The sequence below is a fragment of the Gymnodraco acuticeps genome, unplaced genomic scaffold (genome assembly GCF_902827175.1).
Source record: "Gymnodraco acuticeps unplaced genomic scaffold, fGymAcu1.1, whole genome shotgun sequence".
Taxonomy (NCBI): Eukaryota; Metazoa; Chordata; class Actinopteri; order Perciformes; family Bathydraconidae; genus Gymnodraco; species Gymnodraco acuticeps.
The window spans coordinates 296,426-317,765 of record NW_022992128.1 but is presented as its reverse complement, the minus strand read 5'-3'; the positions used below and the strand labels follow the sequence as shown (position 1 = coordinate 317,765).

Below are 21,340 nucleotides of genomic sequence, written 5' to 3'. Positions count from 1 at the left end.
ATAAACATAAAATAAGATTACATATAAAATACATGAGTACGAGCTACAGTGCAGTGTAAGATATGAAAAGTTCAATCAAAAGCAGCGGCAAAAAGAAAAGTATTCAGCCTGGATTTAAAAGTGTTAAGAGTTGCGGCGGACCTGCGGGTTTCTGGGAGTTTGTTCCAGATATTTGGAGCATAATAACTGAACTTCTCCATGTTTAGTTCTGACTCTGGGGACAGAGAGCAGACTCTTCTTCTGTGTGGTTTATGATGTAGCTCATACTCTCATTCAGTATGCTCTCTGTGTATTATAGCCTACAACAGAGAGCATATAGGCGCCTAGGGGATTCAACCTGAACTCAATTCTTTGCTGGGTTTCCTCAGCTACCTTCCCCTGATTTTCTTTCTCACCACGAGGTAGAGCGCAGAGCTTTGTGGTGAAAACAGCTAGTTAGTTTCCGTACTATAGTTACCTACCCTGCTTGCCTTTGCGGCTCCATTCAGCCGTCTTCTCATGAGCGGCGCTTTTAATGGTCAGTGAAATTCAAAATCATTTTAACTTAGAGCGCAGCACTCGTGGCATTTTTGGTGGTGATTTTTTTTTACCCTAACCCAGTAGGAAAAACTAAAATAACTGCTGGTCATGTAGAGGCAGCAATAGTCTGACAGTAAACTACATTTAGCAGCTTTAGTGTGTGTGTCTGCAGAGGTCCTCAAGTGTGGAATGAGATTGGTAACTCTATAAAAAATGTCTTTATCTTCGTCTGTCTTTAAAACGCGCTTAAGACAACACTTGTCATAGATTGAATACGCTGAATGGCTGTGGACTTCGACAGAAGTTCACTTTTTTCCGAAATGCCGTTTGGGATTTGTTTTTGGGTTGTAATGTTTCGGAAAACTCTCTCAATTCCATTTGTTCTAATTATATATAATGAAAGTATTTTAAATTATTAGGGATGCACGATATTGTTTTTTTGAAACCGATACCGAAACCGATAACTTCCTGCTTCTCAAGACCGATACCAATAATACCTTTTTTTTTTTTACGCCACTAATTATTTTAACGCGATTAACGCATGGGTATTTTTTTTCCTCGGCCGCCCCGTAGTTTCAGAGTAGGGATGCCAGCGATTAATCGTTACAGTCTCCATAATCGATTATTATTTTTAAAAAACGATTATATTTTTAAATTTTTTTTTTATTATTTAATTTTTTTTTTTTTTTCTGGCTTAGTTTCAACTAAAATATAGACTAATGCTAATAATAGTAATAGTATTAATAATTGTAAATGGCCATTGGTCACACCACCAGTTTGTTTTACTGTAAACTTGGAGGAAGCCTGCGTGCAGAGCAGACTGCTGCTGCAGCACGCTACACACCGACCCCGCCCCCACCCCCCCTCTCCCTCACACGTGCGACTAAAGATGAACAAAGCGGCAGGTAAAAAGAGTTCCTCCTCGTGGAACTACTTTGAACTTACAAGTCCAAAGGAAGTTAAATGCAAGCTCTGCGAAAAGACGTTGGTCTATCACAGCTCAACCTCAACAATGCGTTCACATTTGAGTGCAAAGCACGCCATAGAGATTACAGAGAAAGACGCAGCACAGCCGGCCATTACCAACTTCACTTCAAGGCCACGTCGTTGTGATGACATGCATTTTTTTCCTCCCGCGGGGGGGGGGGGGGGGGGGGTCGGTCGATTAATCGATTATTAATCGCCAGGGCTGCCGATTAATCGATTTTAATCATGGTCAGTTTCTGGCAACCCTATTTCAGAGCGCATCGAGTTTAAAATACCATCTACAAGCTGATGCTGACAGCCCGCTCCTGCCGCCTGCTTGTGGCAGACCACACTTCCACGCTCACCGGCAGGCACCGACTGGCCATCTGGAGGACCGGGAGGGTGTGTGTATGTGTGGCCCGAGCGAGCGAGAGAGAGACCTTACGTGCATTGTTGTTGTTAGCATCTGGTGCTAGCTAGCTGCGCTAACGGATATAAGGAGCTGTTTAAATGAAAACAGAGGAGCGACATTTCGCCACAACTGCGCCGAGCACTTGACTTTATGCAGGAAGCCAGACAGTGGGACATTGTACGAAAAGTCAGCACACTCAGCAGGGATAGTGCGCAACATGATTGCAGCGTCCAGGCAGCTCCGGTTCGAGCATATGCCTTGAGTTGCACATAGCTCCAACGCCCATACCACCGACGACATGTTTGTTTACTGTCCTGGCTTCACGGCCGCACACCATTTACGTCACAGCCAGGCATGAGTTAGGGAGCGCTGGATTTGTGAAGAACTCCCCTCTTCCTAAACCACTAATACCACAGTACTGGCAAAACGGGAGGAGCCGAGTGAAAAACAAGCGCCCCTCATCCCAATCCACCCACACCGCAGTATTTTTCTTTTTTTTTTACCCAAAAAATATATTGTATATTATCGGGGCTATTAATACTGGTATCGGGTTTATCGGGATGACGTCATAATTCCTAATATCGGACCGATAATTATCGGACCGATAATTATCGGGCCGATAATTATCGTGCATCCCTATAAATTATTAGTGTCTGGGCCCCTGTTCTCAAGCAACTATAGCTTATTGGGGAGGTGTCCCATTTTACGTGTCCGGCTGTCCGCAATACGTCTCATGATTGTACCTTGTTGTTTTTATTTAACTTGTGACTAAATTATGTCTTACTTTTTGACCTTTTGGTTGGATCATACAAACAATAGGAGATGTTTGCCCTCACAAATGCCCTGACAAAGTATAAAACCAAACGACAGAGGTTTAAACACGCTGGGTTTTCACCTGTTGGCAGCAGAGTAAAGTAGCTCTGAGGGTTTCCTCTGGCACTGAACGCATAACAAGTGTAGTTGATGTTGTAATCCTTCTCCTGTAGCTTAGAAATCGTCAGCACACGCTCCATCCACACACCCTCAACAGGAACAGTCTCGCTCCTAGTCCTGGGGGGCACAGAAAGATTATAAAATGTTATGGATAGAGATTGATATTTGACAACGTTTATTTTTTGTCATTAGAAGACACATTGTTAAATCAATTGGAGTAACTACATGCAATCAGAACAGTTTGCATGTAAAAAAGAACTAATACTTCCCTGGGAATATGTCCGTATAAAGTTAAGATTAAGATTTTTCTTCTGGGGTTGGAAATCTTAATATAGAGTGATTTATGCAATGTTAGGGATTGGGATTCAGGATACCAGTATTTAAGTAGTTTTGACCATGATTCTTGATAGCAGATGGAAATGTCCTACCTATGTACTTCAAAAAGCGCTCCTTTATTTTGCATACTGGTTTAGTTAAAAAAAGAGAATCTCCTTCAAATATAATTTAAGTTTATCGTAAAAAACGACATTTTATAAGACCAATTGACAATGCTCACCAGGCCCGATTCTACGGGGGTGCATAAGCGTGCATTGCACCCTCAGTTGAAAAATGAAAAGCGAAAAAAAAAAAGGAAAAGTGAAAAATATTACATGTATAATAATAATAAGAAGAATATAGTAAATTGTAATTGTGGTTAAATAACATTGTCTGCTGCATTTATTTGGTCCATTTAAACGGTAAGTAACGTTATTATGTCAGGTGCGCGACACTGCGCGCGACCTGTGCCGCTGCATGTTCATCATCTGCAAGGTGCTTACACAGCAGTCAATGGTGGACATCAGAAAATGGTTAAAACAACCAGCCCTTATCGCCAGCAGTAACACTGCATCTACTGCAGGTAATAACAGGCCATGCTCTTATAGGCTACGTGATAGGGACTGGGAAGGCATGAATCAAGCAAAGAGCACATAGATCTCTTAATGTTGCTCTCAAAGTGCACCAGATTGATGCTTTTAACTTCAATATTTAAAAAAAAATCTTCCCGGGGGAGCATGCCCCTGGACCCCCCTAGAGGAGGTGGGGACCCTCCTAGAGGAGGTGAGGACCCCCCTAGAGGGTGTTAGGTCCACTCAACACTTATAAAAATAGCACTTTACCACTGCACCCTCTCTAATTTCAGATGCACCCTGAGTCATTTTGTTCTGTAACCGGGCCTGATGCTCACTAGTAATCCACCAGGGGATTTCAACATGGTCTTGTTTTTCAGAATGTTGCAAAAAAATAAGGAGGCGTAAATATTGCCGTAAATATTGTGTTTACTACTGTATGTCAATTTCCTGTAAACTCTGAACAAACTTGTCGTAAGTTAAAATGTTTGAATCAGACCTGAGTCAGTTGTCTCATTACAACCGTGGACTTCATCATAGTTTTCACTTGTACCATAAAAGCAGCCAAATAAACAAAACAAATAAAAGGAAAGGTAAGGATGCTCACAGTTTCTCTGATGTGTAGACACGTTCGGAGGGGTTTGTTTCCGTAATTGAATCGCTTTGGACGAACCAAAAAACATCAACCGAAGGCTTCCCGACACAAGGCACAAACACCTGGCACAGGTGGCTGAAAGTTGACCCTAAACACAGGCATAAACAATACAACAAGTCAAAAAACGATTGATCTGTATCCATAAACCCCTACATTTAAAATCTGTGAAATAGTTTTGTGCTGCAGGTTCCTGAGCTGCTTTTATACCAAAATAGTCCTGAGTTTGTTACAGGTGTCATTGAAAAGATGAAATCCAGTCTAAGTAGTTATTTTAACGCCACAGCTTTGCTCCTTAGTTGTAAATAATACAATGAATCAGGATCATAGAACTCAAATCATTTGATTTTCTGATATAAAGTAAGGTTAACAGTTAAATATACCCTAACAAATGAATCTACCCAAAATTACTTTTTGTAAAGCTGTGCAATGCAAAAGTTGATCTGAATGCAGCCTCAGTCAGTTTCAACAATTCACATTTTTGACCTTTATAACCTCATCTTTCTCACAATACTTAGCAAGAAAGGACCTACCTATCGGTGCCTTGATTATCTCACCGGCTGGTTGACGCACTTGTGGGGTCAAAGAGTACTTTGCTGAAAAGACAGACAACATGATGGAGCTTTAGGTTATCTATTTACAGAAAAATACTGTACATGCAATAATACCAAAGAGTAATTAGCCTTTCTTTGTTATCAATTTAAGGCAGGGGTGTCCAAACATTTTTCACGAGGGCCACATACAGAAAAATATACTGGGCTGGGCCACTCACTAGAGGTACAGTATATTGCCTCATAAGTTCAGTTATAAATGAGCACAATCAATCAAATGTAGGTAAATTATGCTTGTGAGTGTTGGCAGCTCATCCCTTCAAACAGAAGCCTCAGATTGATTATAATAAGGAGAAATATAAGGGTATATTTCAAGGCTCTTATGGTTGCCACAGTAGGATAACTTATGGTTGCCACAGTAGGATAACTTGTGGTTATCACAGTAGGATTCATTATTGAATCGTGTTGTGGATAAACTGCATAAAGAACCTGACTTGAACAGTCAAGTGCTGAGTCTGTTCTCACCATTGACCCACGCCTCAATCGACTCTGAAACAGATCCGACGGTGCCATCGAGAGTGAAGGTCAGAGTGCAGGTGTAGAACTCTTGGTTTTTAGTTTCCACCTTATCAATCTTCAGTTTGGCGTTATCCTCGTAGCTATAGCCGTCACTCCCATCCACAATGAGGACACAGCCCTAGAGGAGACGAGAAAAGGGAGACTATATGTAAAAAAGTTATTTTAATGATTCAAGGCAGTCCTATAGTTAACAGGCACATTTTATATTCAATATTTCAATTGTCAATGCTAACTATAACCTGCAGTCACATTCACATTCACATTTACATTTGTTCAGTGTGAACGGGATGCCAGTTTTGATGTTAAATGACAAATAAAATGGAGTTGAAACATGGCAATAAAACAGCTGAAAACACAGGGAAAAGGCTGGAAAAGAAACACTGAATGAATGCATTCAGGTTTACAATTTTAAAAACATAACTCCAAAATGCTTGATTTATCAAAAGTCAATCAAACATTAATCATCGTGAATAGTCATTAGTCATCGGAAAGTCTAAGCTCCAACCCCCAGAACTCATTCTATTAGTCAAGAAAACCCTACTGGTGAATGTTGTCCTCAATCTGACAACATGTACCCCTCCCTCACATGTACCCCTCCCTCACATATACCCCTCCCTCACATGTACCCCTCCCTCAACATGTACCCCTCTCTCACATGTACCCCTCCCTCAACATGTACCCCTCCCTCACATGTACCCCTCCCTCAACATGTACCCCTCCCTCAACATGTACCCCTCCCTCAACATGTACCCCTCCCTCATCAACCTTGAAGTGTTGCCTCAGTTGCAGCACCGTGGCTGCTGGTGTGGCAGCCCAGGTCCATGAGGGAGGGGTACATGTTGAGGGAGGGGTACATGTTGAGGGAGGGGTACATGTTGAGGGAGGGGTACATGTTGAGGGAGGGGTAAATGTTGACTTTCAATTTTAAGGACCACCCTACTGAGGCTAAACTTCAAGGTTGATGAGGAAGGGATAAATGTTGTTGGAATTTGAATACAATTCACCAGGAGAGTTTTCTTGACTATCATAACAAATTCCGGTGGTTTGCTTAAAATAAATGAATTTGAAAATGTTCATGGCACTAAGGACCACCCTGATAGTCATGATATCAATATAGACCTAAATAATCTCTATAATCAAAAGTAATACTAAGTGTTAGCATGACCAGGGATTGTCACTCTACAGAATAGACAAAGAAAACTCTTAAATTAGTCAAACTTAAAGGAAGTTTTCAACAAAATATATCTAGTGGCAGTGTATACAGTACAAGTACGATTTGTATAAAGTATTAATGTTTAATTAACACCAATGTTGTATCTTTTACCAGATATAGACATTTTGCTACATTTAAAACTCACCAACAATCGGTTTCTCTAATTAAATGTGTTGTATGCAATCTCCATTTTAGCCAAACTGCTCGTTGTCCCCAGATTGTAATCCGTGACAAGTTCAAGAATATTTGTTGTCAGTGTCCAACAACATTTGCCCATAACTCACGTTGTACCACATCAAGGAGTAGGTGGTGTTGTAGCTGTTCAGTTTGCTGATGTATTCCTTCAGAGGGCAGCCCAGGTAGTCGGTGACCCCCTTGGTGATCGTTTGGCCAGCTTTCCTCGGCCTGCCACACTTTCCATGAACCGGCAGCTCCACTATCAGCTTGGTGTTCTTCCTGTAGCACCCAGAGGGAGTTCTGGTGAACAAATTAAGAAGAAATTATCATTTTCTGTTCACATTAGGCATTGAGCTGCTGTGTCTGCAGTTTCTTGGTTTAACCCTTTTATAGGGCACTATTAGGTCAACCCTAACCCGTTTCAGGCCTCTGCTGATTGGTCAAATTCCCCAATGGTGCGCTCTGTGGCGTTGAGTGATCTTCGCTGATTGGCTGGGAGAAAACACATGCTTCTCAACCTCACTGAGTTGCGGGGGGGGGGGGGGGGGGGGGGGGGGGGGGGGGGGGGGGTTAAAGTAGAGATGTCCCGATCCGATCACGTGATTTTCAAAAGATCGGAATCGGGAGAAAAAAATCGGGGATCGGGATTATTATTATTTTTTTTTATAAATATTTTTATTATTTTATTTTATGTTACAAAACAAAAATGACCATGTTCACGTCTTAAAGTCATCCTAAGGCCTTAGTTTTGGTTTCAAATGACACAACATCATGTATGTGTTGCTTCTTTTGGGCTTGTTTTCAGACCTGGTTATTTCTCTCAAAGCAACAGAGTGGGCGCAGTGTCTAATAGTAGCAGCTAACGAGAGGCTACGTTCAGCTGGTGACTCGGGAGTCGGGACAGAGAAAATGTCAGGAGTTTGGAAGTATTATAAAATTGAAAGCGAAGGCAGTGTAACAGCCAGATGCAATGTTTGCAAGAAGGAGGTTCCGCGTGGTGGAAAGAACAGAGATACGTTCAACACGACCAATCTAATACGCCACCTGAGAAACAAACACCAACAACAACACGACGAGTACACAGCGGCCACTCAGGGAACGGCACTGAAACAACCGACACTTTCAGAGGCTTTTAAAAGGAAAGAGAAACTGCCCCAGAAACAGTGAAAAGGCCAAAAGAATAACAGCCAAGATAGCTGAGTTCATCGCGTTGGATGACCAGCCGTTATCTGTTACCTTTTTTGTCTCTTAATGCATTGCATAAAGATCGGATCGGGAAAAATCAGTATCGGCAGATTGTCAAAATCAAATGATCGGAATCGGACCGGGAGCAAAAAAAGGTGATCGGGACATCCCTAGTTAAAAGGGTTGAAGAAAACCAGTCAAACGTTTATATTTAGAAGAGGCAGGTGATGATTCCTAGAGTGTACATTTAGGTTATCTGTTCATGGTTTACATGTTGATTCAAACACCACAATGTTTTGCAAATGTGGCTGCTGCAGGTTTAAGTATTTTGAAACATAAGGATCATACCTGCTGCGACACAAGTTTCAAATTTTCCTTAAAAAACATGATACTATATTTGATCTTTGTCAGAAAACAGCTGTTTATTCTTATCAATAATACACACGAGCTCCAAGGCAAGTAGGAGTCTTTAGAGCAAGAACTGTTCAATCCTAAATGTTTGAGGTCTCATGCTCAAAATATGTATGCTTGTAAAATGTAGATGCTACTAATTTCTTCTTCAGTATTTTCTACATTGAAGATAGCCACACAAAACAATTAATTCCTTCTGATGTGACAGTACCTCAGTACGCTCACGTATTCTCCATCGTCGTCCAGCTTTGTGTTCAGAAACCACAGAGTCTCTCCGCGCACCACGGTTCGTCCGGTCTCGTTACTTATTTCTTGTCGCGTCTTTGAGTCGTACCAGGTGATGTTGTAGGGCACCGCAGAAATGTTGAAGACGTCATAAGACGCCAGGGTGGTGTTCAGCATAGCCACTTCCCCGGGAACCGAGTAAACCCTATCGAACTGGAGCCAGTAGTTGGTACAGTTCTCTGCAAAACAAATATCAGTGGAGAAAAGATCATTTATTCAGCAAGTAGGCAAGTATATCCCATTTACTACAAGACAACTCAATGTGCTTAACTTTAAAGTCACTTAAGGATTATCAAGGTTGAAAAAGTAAGGTTTAGTCTGTAGCTCTGACGAGGTTCAGGTTTCTGTAAATGAAGGTTAGTTGGTCAGATTCTTATCCCAGCTGAGTCACTGTAGCACAGGGGTGGCCAACCAGTCAGAGGTTAAGAGCCACATGTTTTCTATGTTACTGCAAGGAGCCACATCAAACACACAGTCACTGATACCGCTTGTTTCAGTTTTTTGTTTTCTGGAGACAAGATTCCAACCACGTCACTGATTCATTTTTGTGGCATTGGGATATATTTTTAAAATCCTCTGGAGCAGAGAGAGGAGCTGTGTATTATTGTTATTGATTAATGCATCAGTGTTTCTTAGGGTCAAAAACACTAAACCCACAAATTAAAATGAAAGCGTTTAGTTTATTTAATAAAAGAGCACATGTTCAATGTGAAAAGTGACAGTAGTTATAGATTATTTGCAATTTGATGCTATATATATTTAAAAAAAGTATATATATATAACACCTTGAATTTCAGGGGGGGGCGCGGGGCTCCGTTGGCGGCTCGCAGTGCCCCTCCAAGACAATGGTAGGGGAAACACTGAATAGTGTTTAATCAACAATAGGTTTCCCCCCCCTCAAAGGTGATTGGTTCACTGCATTGCAGGTATTATTGTGATTGGCTGTTGGGCCACATCAAAATGAGACGCGCTGTCATCCTCTCATACTGACACCTGACACCACACATACACACGTAGGGAGAGCCGGGACGAAAGTAACACGGGACCAAAGTAACGGAGCGATTTTATCCGAGCCCAAACAACTTTGACCGGCCAAATTACGTCAGAATGATCAGCATTCAATACTTAACAGACCTACTAAATATCAGGTTTAACTGTCAGTGTTGTCACGATACCAACATTTTGGTTTCGATACCAAGTCAAGAATTGCGATTCCGATTATTTTTCTTAAAAAACGGGAAACAGTCTTAAATGTAATTATTGTGCTTTATTTCACACCAGAACCATAACCATAACACAAACTTTTAAACAATGAGAACAATAAATGACAAGAATTCGTATTAAATAAAATTAATACATTTCTTACAGACAGGCCTCGTGGTGTCCGTAGGCTTGCCCTCACTGTCAGAGATATAGCTAAAATACTTCCAAATTTAGCTTCTGGCGTATTTTTTGTCAACAAGCCGAGGCGCAGCGGCAGTTGCACTCCCACTTGCAGCCATGCTTCTCGTTTTCTCACATGCTCTGGCAGCTAGCGCGTGCACGAGAGAGGGGAGGGACTTAGAGCGTGCTTGAGAGGGAGGGACTGCAGGCACGGCTGCAGTGCAGGGAGTGGAAGCAGAGCGCTGAACACACACGGCTCTTATTAAAACAGCGCTTTCTCACCGGAGTACTTTCCCCCGTCATTCTTAAAGTACCGATACTAATGAAACGGAGGAATCGTAACGATTTTAACGACAGGGTATCGCGGTATACCTTTCAAGTATCGGTACACCGTAAAACACTAGTCAGGAGCAGGGCCGTATCCAGGATTTCCTAAATACCGAGGTCCAAACATGTTAGGGGGGTTCGGGGGATACCCCCGAGATTTTTGGGATTTTCATGATCTAGTTAGGTGCTTTTTAAGTCCTGAGGGGGGTCACAAATCGGATAATATATTGATTTCAAACCATGTCAGTGAATGCAGCATAAATTATTTTTGAAAGTGTAATACATAAGAATCAGTTGATTGTTACTATTAATTATCTGGACATGCAGAAGGACCTGCACCCTCTTTTCCATCTTCTTTAGTCTCTCTGTCTTCTTCCTGTTCATTACTCTCTCTGTCCTCTACTCTTTCTCTTTGTTCAATCTCTCCCTCGTTGTTCATTTTTTGCTCCTCCTCACTTGTCGCTCCTGCCAGTGAATTAAAAGCAATTCAGCCATTTAAACTGTGGGTTTTCTCCAGAAGTTTTTCCTTGTACGATGTGAGGGTCTAAGGACAGAGGGTATCGTATTGTCATACTAATATTCTGTACAAACTGTGAAGTCCACAGAGACAAATGTAACATTTGTGATATTGGGCTATATAAATAAACATTGATTGATTGATTTAGTTCATTTCACTTGTTTGTTTGCATTTTTTTTTTTTTTTAAATCTGTTTTGTTTGATTCTCAAAAGAGAACAAAGATGTAAGCAAATGGTGTTTTATTATGAAATCATAACTGCAATAGATGTTGTTTTAAAATTATGCCTATTGTAAGACTATTGTTATATATAAATAGATAGATAGACGGGCTTATTAAGCCTACATTCTTTTGTGTGACTGTACCTGCAGTTCCTCCCTGACTCCCATCACTTTCTCTCTCTCTCTTTCTCTCTGCCTGTCCTGTCTCTTCCTTACCAAAGCTGAGCTTCGACTGACGTAGTCTTTTCATTATCTGAGTCAGTGTAAAAAGAAAACAATACAATGTTATATCTTCAATGTTTTACTCAAATTGAAATGAAAGAAAAACATTAAAACGTTTGTTAAAAGGTAATCCTTCTGACATTGGATGAATGTAATTAACTTTAGCTCTCTAGTTTATTCACGCAATTTAAACCAAAGTATAGCCTAAAGCTGCAATATCAGTTAGTGTGCATGTTGTCGGACGTCCAGTGACTAACGTAGAGCGTTCACACAGGATCTGCTGATCATATGATGTCCTGATGAACAGAAACACAAGCAGCCCGCTGGACTCAGATCTCTAGATACTTCATCACTCCTCCGCTGCTCCGGTTCAAGTCCGGGCTGCGGTGGTTTGTTGATACATGTCGTCTTCTTCTGTTTGCTTTAATCGAGGCTACGTAGTTATGCAGTGCCCCCATCGTCAGTAAATGGAAGTACTACAAAGAACCCCGTTTAGTGCAATTATTTCACAAGTTTTGTTATATACACAGCTTGGAAAATATTACCGAGGTCCGGACCTCGGTGACCTCAATGGTAGATACGGCCATGGTCAGGAGTCAGTGTCTCTCCCCCAAACTCACACATATACAATTCGATATGAACTGAAGAGCCGCATGAAACTAGGCAAAGAGCCGCATGCGGCTCGAGAGCCGCGGGTTGGCCACCCCTGCTGTAGCGCTTAAAGGTAAGTTTGAGAAACCGGCTCGAGATACACTTTTTGTTATATTCCATGGAATGCTCTTAACATCCCGATAGCAATGAATATCTGAAGTGCTTTGACAAAAAAATCCATAAAAAAAAGTCATCTCTGGAAGCCATAGCGCTGTAAAAAGCACGACCAATCATCTGAGCCGGCCCGGCTAAAATAACTGGATGGCCTACCTGCCTGTCAGCCTTCCAGTCATGTGTGTGTTGGAGGAGGGGCTCTGTAAGGAAGTGGCAGATTTGTCCCGGCTGTGTATTTTCAAATTCTAGCGCACTCAAGCTGGTTTCTCCAAAATTACCTACCCCACCTTTAATGTCTTGCATTTTATAAGTTATAATTATTTTGTTTCCTGACTGTCCAGGATTAGAGCCAGCAACCTTCACATCTATTAGAAATGCTGAGAACTGACAGAACAAGTCACTGCAGTTTCACCAGTGACCATCAGAGGGCAGTAAAACACTTCTCTACATACTGGAGATGGATGTTAGTCATACTTGGCAAAAAACGTATGAACTGTAATTTCCTTTAAGATATATGCACTTTACATGGTTATGTTTTATATAGTCTCAGAGCTCTAGTAAAGAGTAATTTGAGAGCACAGTGGGACTCACCTTGTTCGAATCCTGTACAGATCCCAGATAGCCCGAGGAAAAACAGAAGGCTTCCTAGGGTTGACCACCGGCCCATGGCTGGAAAACAGATCAACAACAGTTAGAGATGAGCGTTTACAACCAACCTTAGTCAAAGTGCTACTAGAGGAATTGCCTGTAATCATGGAAAACAGCCAACAACTTACTGGACCTCTTCTGTCCGGTCACGAGGGAATGTAAATGTAATTTTCTTTTCTTAAAGCCACTCTTTAATTCCCCTTATATTTCTTCTCTTCCTCTCTAAAGCAACTTTTTCTTCACTCTATGGATACTTTTATTACTGCTTCCTATATTTTGTAAAAGCATTTTACGTAATTGTACAAAGTATAAACAGACATTAAACATCTTTAATTGTCTAACCCCTCTTCTCTCTACCTCACTTGTACAAACAGTTGTGACAAATGTTCTAGTATTTCAGGAGTCATTTGTGCAAAAACCTCTGCGTAACGCTTTGGAAGGAGTCCATGCATTCCTGAAAATCGTCTTACGCAATCGAGCATTCCTACTCAGCCTCGCGTGACATCTGTGAATGAACCCTCATAGAAAGCTGGTGCCCTGTCGAGTCGAGTGCGTTTTTGGCATGACTTCCTTTGTAGGTGGCTCATGTAGGATTAACAGTACCCATCACGTTAAATGGTGATTTACCACAAGTATGTCTTTCTCTGAGAGTGTGTCTCAACATTTGTAATTTGTGCTTTAGTTGGTTAAACAATGCGTAGGTCAAAGCATATTTGTGGTTACAGAAGCTTGTTCATGTTGCTAACTTGTAAAACTGAGAAAGGCAACAACAGTGCTGAGGTTAGAGCTCAGGTGTGTTCATTAGATGGATAGATAGATAGATAGATGGATAGATAGATAGGTAGGTAGATGGATAGGTAGATAGATAGGTAGGTAGATGGATAGATAGATAGATAGATAGGTAGATGGATAGGTAGATAGATAGGTAGGTAGATGGATAGATAGATGGATAGATAGATAGATAGATAGATAGAGAGATGGATAGATAGATAGATAGGTAGGTAGGTAGGTAGGTAGGTAGATGGATAGATAGATAGGTAGGTAGATGGATAGATAGATAGGTAGGTAGATGGATAGATAGATAGGTAGGTAGGTAGATGGATAGATAGACAGGTAGGTAGATGGATAGATAGATAGATAGGTAGGTAGATGGATGGATGGATAGATATATAGATACTTTATTTATCCCAATTTGGGAAATGTTTGCGTTGCAGCAGCATAAAAAACACAAGGCAATGTACATAAGAGAAATTAAGACACAAGAAATAAACAGTCCAAAATATTTCAGAAATAGAAATAAAATAGCATTACAAATGTAAAAAGTTTAACAATATAAATGAAAATATGAATATAAACAAATATTTTCCCATAAAAGTTTTTGATATTTGGTAAATTGGACGGTACCAAAAAGCTACATAGATTCGGTACACTTTGGTACTAAATGGCACCATCAATTTCTTGACAGGATGCTGATCAACTATTAAAAAAGAACTTGAACTATGCCGATATATCAAATAACAAAAACATTACATTGTTAGTTTTCCAGAGAAAAATGCATTGTAATTTTAATTTCCCTCAACCAACGCTGTCACTTTTGATTGTTTTGATAAATGACCAGTACCGTTGTCTATCGAGTCATCTCCCTGGACTGTAATTAAAGCACGTGACTAAAGCTGGAAACATGTGTTTGGACTGACTCAGTTCCACAGAACTTGTGTAGCTTTCCCCTTGGATCTTTATTCATGTCTCAAATCAAAGCCAAGTTTTACAACCAAGTTTCTCATCCCTATCCACAATTTCACGCATTTTTTCAATCAAGTTATGGCTTTGAAACCTGTTCCAAAACGTGTAGAAAACCTACTCAGCCCCTGAGGTGAAGGATGAAGAGTTATTCTAATTTAATCACGAAGGGAATTGTGTCCACAAATGCAGTTAACTTTAATCAGACCCAACCAGAACACAGATAAGCAGGATGATTTGGATGCATGATGATGTGTCATGTTTCCACCCTCTGGTTCATGTTGAGAAACCTTTAGGAGATTCATAACAATCCCTCTCATATTGTGCAACAGTATTGAGTTTGAGCTTGGTGCACCTCATTCAGCTTCATAGTCTTATCTGATAGAAACTGATCTAATCTTACCACGCTTTTCACCACATGCATTCACAATATCAAATCAAACGTTTTTCCACTACAAGCATATCTCACTGATCTTTACAATATAGGGCGTTTTCAAGGGCTCAACTGAGGTTTAAGATGGTCTACTCCCTGCTTCGGCCTTAAACATGTATTCTTGCAAAGAAACATACAGAAGCGAGAAGCTAAAAAAAGTCTTACATTTTGATTACAGATATGGAATTTGGCAAATATAAGTTAAAGGTCGTCTATTATACTGTTTTTCATCAATATATGGCTCCAAACACCAAACAGATAGCATCCCATCATCCCCTCTGTTTCAGCCCTGTTTCAAAAGTGCTGATTCTCTGTCTGTTACATAAAGTGACCAAACTCTGCTCATTTTCAGACAGGTTTTTATAGAAATGGATCAGGACAAAAAGAGAGAGAATCTTTGTTCCTGAAACTTTCAGAGTCTCTTTCCACAGAGGGGACACATGTTGATGTAGAAGAGACATGAAGAAGAGAGGACACATGTTGATGTAGAAGAGACATGAAGAAGAGGGGACACATGTTGATGTAGAAGAGACATGAAGAAGAGAGGACACATGTTGATGTAGAAGAGACATGAAGAAGAGGGGACACATGTTGATGTAGAAGAGACATGAAGAAGAGGGGACACATGTTGATGTAGAAGAGACATGAAGAAGAGGGGACACATGTTGATGTAGAAGAGACATGAAGAAGAGGGGACACATGTTGATGTAGAAGAGACATGAAGAAGAGGGGACACATGTTGATGTAGGAGAGACATGAAGAAGAGGGGACACATGTTGATGTAGAAGAGACATGGAGAAGAGGGGACACATGTTGATGTAGAAGAGACATGAAGAAGAGGGGACACATGTTGATGTAGAAGAGACATGAAGAAGAGGGGACACATGTTGATGTAGAAGAGACATGAAGAAGAGGGGACACATGTTGATGTAGAGGAGACATGAAGAAGAGGGGACACATGTTGATGTAGAAGAGACATGGAGAAGAGGGGACACATGTTGATGTAGAAGAGACATGAAGAAGAGGGGACACATGTTGATGTAGAAGAGACATGGAGAAGAGGGGACACATGTTGATGTAGAAGAGACATGAAGAAGAGGGGACACATGTTGATGTAGAGAGACATGAAGAAGAGGGGACACATGTTGATGTAGAGGAGACATGGAGAAGAGGGGACACATGTTGATGTAGAAGAGACATGGAGAAGAGGGGACACATGTTGATGTAGAAGAGACATGAAGAAGAGGGGACACATGTTGATGTAGAAGAGACATGGAGAAGAGGGGACACATGTTGATGTAGAAGAGACATGGAGAAGAGGGGACACATGTTGATGTAGAAGAGACATGAAGAAGAGGGGACACATGTTGATGTAGAGGAGACATGGAGAGGGAGGGGACACATGTTGATGTAGAAGAGACATGGAGAGAGGGGACACATGTGATGTAGAGGACAGGAAGAAGAGGGGACACATGTGATGTAGAAGATACATGGAGAAGAGGGGACACATGTTGATGTAGAAGAGACATGAAGAAGAGGGGACACATGTTTGATGTAGAAAGAGACATGAAGAAGAGGGGACACATGTTGATGTAGAAGGAGACAGAAGAAGAGGGGACACATGTTTGATGTAGAAGAGACATGAGAGAGAGGGGACACATGTTGATGTAGAAGAGACATGAAGAAGAGGGGACACATGTTGATGTAGAAGAGACATGGAGAAGAGGGGACACATGTTGATGTAGAAGGAGGGGACACATGTTGATGTAGAAGAGACATGGAGAAGAGGGGACACATGTTTGATGTAGAGAGGAGACATGAAGAAGAGGGGACACATGTTGATGTAGAAGAGACATGAAGAAGAGGGGACACATGTTGATGTAGAAGAGACATGAAGAAGAGGGGACACATGTTGATGTAGAAGAGACATGGAGAAGAGGGGACACATGTTGATGTAGAAGAGACATGAAGAAGAGGGGACACATGTTGATGTAGAAGAGACATGAAGAAGAGGGGACACATGTTGATGTAGAAGAGACGTGAAGAAGAGGGGACACATGTTGATGTAGAAGAGACATGAAGAAGAGGGGACACATGTTGATGTAGAGGAGACATGAAGAAGAGGGGACACATGTTGATGTAGAAGAGACATGAAGAAGAGGATTTTGCATAATCGGTGACCTTTAAAGCTTGGAGGTTATACGTTTTTTTTGTCGAGGCAGAGACTTCATCTTCTGCTTCTGTATGTTGTTTCTGGTTCTCGAGTCTCAGAGCGTTTAGGAAGCGTAGTTGTGCTCTGGGACAAGTCCGGGCAGAGAGGAGCGTGGGAAGAGATGTGCAGGTTCAGGCTGTGGTGAATGTGGAAGTCAAACATGATGAGGCTGAGAAAAACGGATATGACTGAGCAGAGAAACGTTTAGGGAGGGCTGAAGGTGTTGGCGGTGGGTTGGGCTGACGGTTTGATGATTATATAACACAAGCTTTCTCAGTTCATTCACACTTGGTGAAAACACTGTACACTGAAAAATGTTTGACCTTTAAATAAATGTATTATGTCAACACATTTCACACAACTGTATTGGGTTAGTTGAAAGCAATAATATTAAGTTGAACCTACTTTTCAGTTTTGCACATCTTAACTTAACCCTCACATATGAATGGTAACGTGGTGGAAAGTAACTAAGTACATTTACTCAAGTAATGTACTTATTTACACATTTCAGGTACTTGTACTTTACTTTAGTAATGTCTTACTGTGCCACTTCATACTTCTACTCCACTACAATTCAAGGGGTTGAAACTTTTTACTACATATTTTATAGCTGTAGTTACTTTATAAATCCAGATTTTTACACACAAATTTATGAAGAACTTTAAAAAAATGTTTTTGTTTCTTTCTGTATGTACTATATGTACTTTTACTTCTTACACTTTAAGTACATTATCCTGGTCATAGTTAACACTTAAGTACCTTTTTAAATGAAGTACTAGTATTTTAACAGTGTAGTATTATTACTTTGACTGAAGTATAACCCTCTCTGCACTCGACTGCAGACAACAGCTAGACAGCCAATGGAAATATGCTTCCTGGCAGGAAACTGTTGAAAGAGAAAGAGGATGCCCCTGCCAAAATGTTTGTGCCTTTTTATATCCATGCTTGCTTTTTTAACCTTCAGGCTAAGAACACTGACATTGCTACTCAGATGAAATCATTCAAGTCGTGCAACCATTTCTATTATTGTAAGAACGCACGGCCATCATATCAAGGACTGTAATCCTCTATCAGCTTTCAATCAGCAGGTCGGATCTTCTGAAGGCCTGTAATGGTTTGTCTTCAGAAAATCTAAGATCCAGGTTGAAGCTGTTTTACCTCCATACAGAACAAAGTCTAATCCTCACAGAGACCCTCATTGAAGTCCTCCTTTTCAACTTGTAAAGCCAGAAAGTTCTAGAGGCTTATCGGACACCAAAACAATGCACTATGGGAGGATATCATGGCGCCAAACAATGTGCTGTCTACCAATTCGCTGGTAATGGCAGAATTACGGCATTCACAATACAAAGTAATCATCGCTTAGTTGAGTTGGCTCTTTGTTCTAGAAGCACAAAAACCCTGTTATTTCTCCCATTTCCAAAGGTTGAATTATTACTAGTATTAGTCATTCATAATTATTTAGTGTTTGAAACGGGACCAGGGTTTGAAGCATGTTTGATTTGTTTGTTCTAGCTTTTAGTCTTTTGAGGATCCAGCCTCTTGAATTGGACGCAGCGATATTCAAACAACAGTGGGAGGATTGGAGGAAGATCAGCTGGATACTTTTGAAGCCTAAAACAACTAAAGGACTTTTCCTCTTCAAGCAAGGCCCCATCTTCTGTTTTCTGAAGGCTAATGTAACATCATTACTAATGTGTTTATCCTCACCATGTAGGGGTCACGGACAGATACATTTTCATTGGGGTTTCTTATAATCTCCAACAAGTTTGTAACTGACTTATTATTAATCGTACAAGGTGACCTGAGATGTAAGGCAGTGTTGTAGAGCAGTGATTCTCAAATGGGGGTACGCGGACCCCTAGGGGTACGTTGGGGTACTGCAGGGGGTATGTGAGATTTAAAAAAAAAAAAAAAATAAATAAAAAAAATACCATGCATGATTACAAAAATAATCTTAGTACAATAAATTAAATATAAAACACAATTGTATATAACATATTCCTAGAACCTCATAAACATGTCAAATTGGTGTATTGTATTTCATAGTTTTGCATAATATATCATTTTGTTCATTGGTTTGTTAAACAGATATTACTTCAGTTGAAAAACCTTAGTTTGTTGTAAAGGAGTTAATAAATCACTGAGGGAACATCACTATATTGGAATTATTTGTATAGGCTTTTTCGATCAAACATTTTCGGGGTCGGTCAGGGGGTACATGACTGAAAAAAGTTTGAGAAGCAGTGTTGTAGAGAATGCTTTCATGGCAGGAACCAGGCTAAATACTTTTATGTAATGTGTGATGTCACTGACTGAAAGGAACAAGTGTCCATTAGTTTCTGTTTGCATTGGGTTAAGTGCTGGTTGCGTTTGTTGGCTTACACATTACATCTGCTCAGCTGTGCGACCTTTGTCCATCTGTTCCTGGGACAGCGATAGCAATAACAGCCTGAAGAGTGATCACAGGTCCAAGGTCTGGACAACATGAAGTTTATTGAACAGATAAACGCTCCATAAACAAAGCGAGTCAGTGCTTTTACAGTCCTGTGTCATGCTGGCAATCAAGTATATTAATAATCTTATTTTACTTTTGCTATTACTTTCACTGTAGATAATTCAACGTAGTTTTTAGTGCAGTGCCAATAAAATGTGAGTGTGGCTTCGGCCATGGCTTCGACACAATAAAGCAGTGATACTGTACTGTAGCAGTGATTTGGTTTATTGCACCAACATGAGTCATGTTATGAGTCACCATGAAAAGGAAGATTCCTGTCATTATTTACTGACGAGACAAACGTGAGGAAGCACCGCAGCTGTTTGTTGAACAGCGTGAACTCTTCACGCTGTTCAACAAACACACTGTGCAACAGGGGATCAACACTTAACTCCTGCAAGGAAAACATTATATTAGACACATTTCTCCCCAGAACTACACATCGTTTTTAGCCATTTCCTATAAGCAAAAACTGAGAAAAACTGAAAAGATTCCTATTACAAAATCTCGCCAAACATTCAGAGTTAATATGCTGAAGCAAGTATTGAAATTACACTGATATTGGAGTTACAACTCACTATAACTCCATCATTATTGGTTAGTCTTCCCTGTGATAATTGTTGTCTTCTATAGAAAGTCTGTATTCCCTCAGTATCAATTGAATGTTCAAGAGTTTATTTGTACCCTTCTCCACATGCGTATATGTTTCCGTTTACACTGTCATAGATTACATTTGGTCTCAACCTCAGGGCCATCCTGAATTCGACTGAATTTGGTTTTGGGGCTCAATTGCAGTCGACTCAATTGTGGCAGACTCCTCAAACGAACATTAAAAAGTAGCATCCGACAAAGGTCAACTCTACTTTCAGATGCTTTTGGGGAAACTGCGCCCATGTGAGCTGCGGGAAAACAACATCTCATGTTACTAGAGGGATGGAAAAGTGCTTGGAAAGCAAAAAACACATTGAGGAAGAGGATGTGACCCCAAATGATTATGGAGAATTGAAACCCTGGGCCCAGGAGTTCAAAACTTTTCATCTCAATCAGATCCGATCAGATTTTGAAATCCCATTTTTTGTGATCCAGGATCAGACAAGTCGGCCAAATGTTGTCCCTGGAGTTCAAAGCAATTCAGGATAGGATCACCCTGATCCAGATTACGACTTTTCAAGATGACTAGATCCTAAATATCAGTGCTTTAATCCTACCGATCGCCATCTAGTGGATATGAAAAATAATACAAGGAAGACAAGAGACCACATTGCAGACATCTATTGTCCGCAATTACTTTTGAAAGGTGATGACAGATGATGGACTTTTTTTTTGAAGATATTTTTAATTTAATCTAAATTACATTTGTGATTGACAATCTTTGTTGTGATACTTTTATGAGCATAAACATTTATGTCATCAACTTTTGGTTGAAAACAAAATAAGCCACCACAAACGTGAGCAAAAATGGAAAAAATAAAATGTATTTTCCATGAAGGCTAAAAAGTGTGTAGTATAACAAACTTTGCCATCTAATTTAAATTGAAACATTTTAAAATAAATGGTACAGTACATTCTGCTCTGGTAATCCACTAGAAACCCACCCCTCTGGTGG

General features: G+C 40.5%; 1 protein-coding gene across 4 annotated transcripts in view; it reads right to left on the bottom strand.

Moving 5' to 3' along the window:
• Positions 1-21,340, bottom strand: part of LOC117538078 (interleukin-1 receptor type 1-like) — a 34,427-nt gene that overhangs the window by 6,343 nt on the left and 6,744 nt on the right. For 2 of the 4 annotated variants that reach the window (XM_034203601.1, XM_034203600.1), the window contains exons 2-8: positions 12,796-12,873; positions 8,697-8,949; positions 6,997-7,189; positions 5,446-5,617; positions 4,903-4,965; positions 4,325-4,460; positions 2,793-2,947 (exon numbers count right to left, since the gene is read on the bottom strand). In XM_034203601.1, coding sequence (XP_034059492.1) covers positions 2,793-2,947; positions 4,325-4,460; positions 4,903-4,965; positions 5,446-5,617; positions 6,997-7,189; positions 8,697-8,949; positions 12,796-12,871 — 1,048 coding nt within the window. In that variant the 5' untranslated portion in view covers positions 12,872-12,873. Of the gene's footprint in view, positions 1-2,792; positions 2,948-4,324; positions 4,461-4,902; positions 4,966-5,445; positions 5,618-6,996; positions 7,190-8,696; positions 8,950-12,795; positions 12,874-12,980; positions 12,999-13,322; positions 13,341-21,340 lie in introns of those variants that run through there. The other 2 variants (XM_034203602.1, XM_034203603.1) reach the window with 2 other exon arrangements.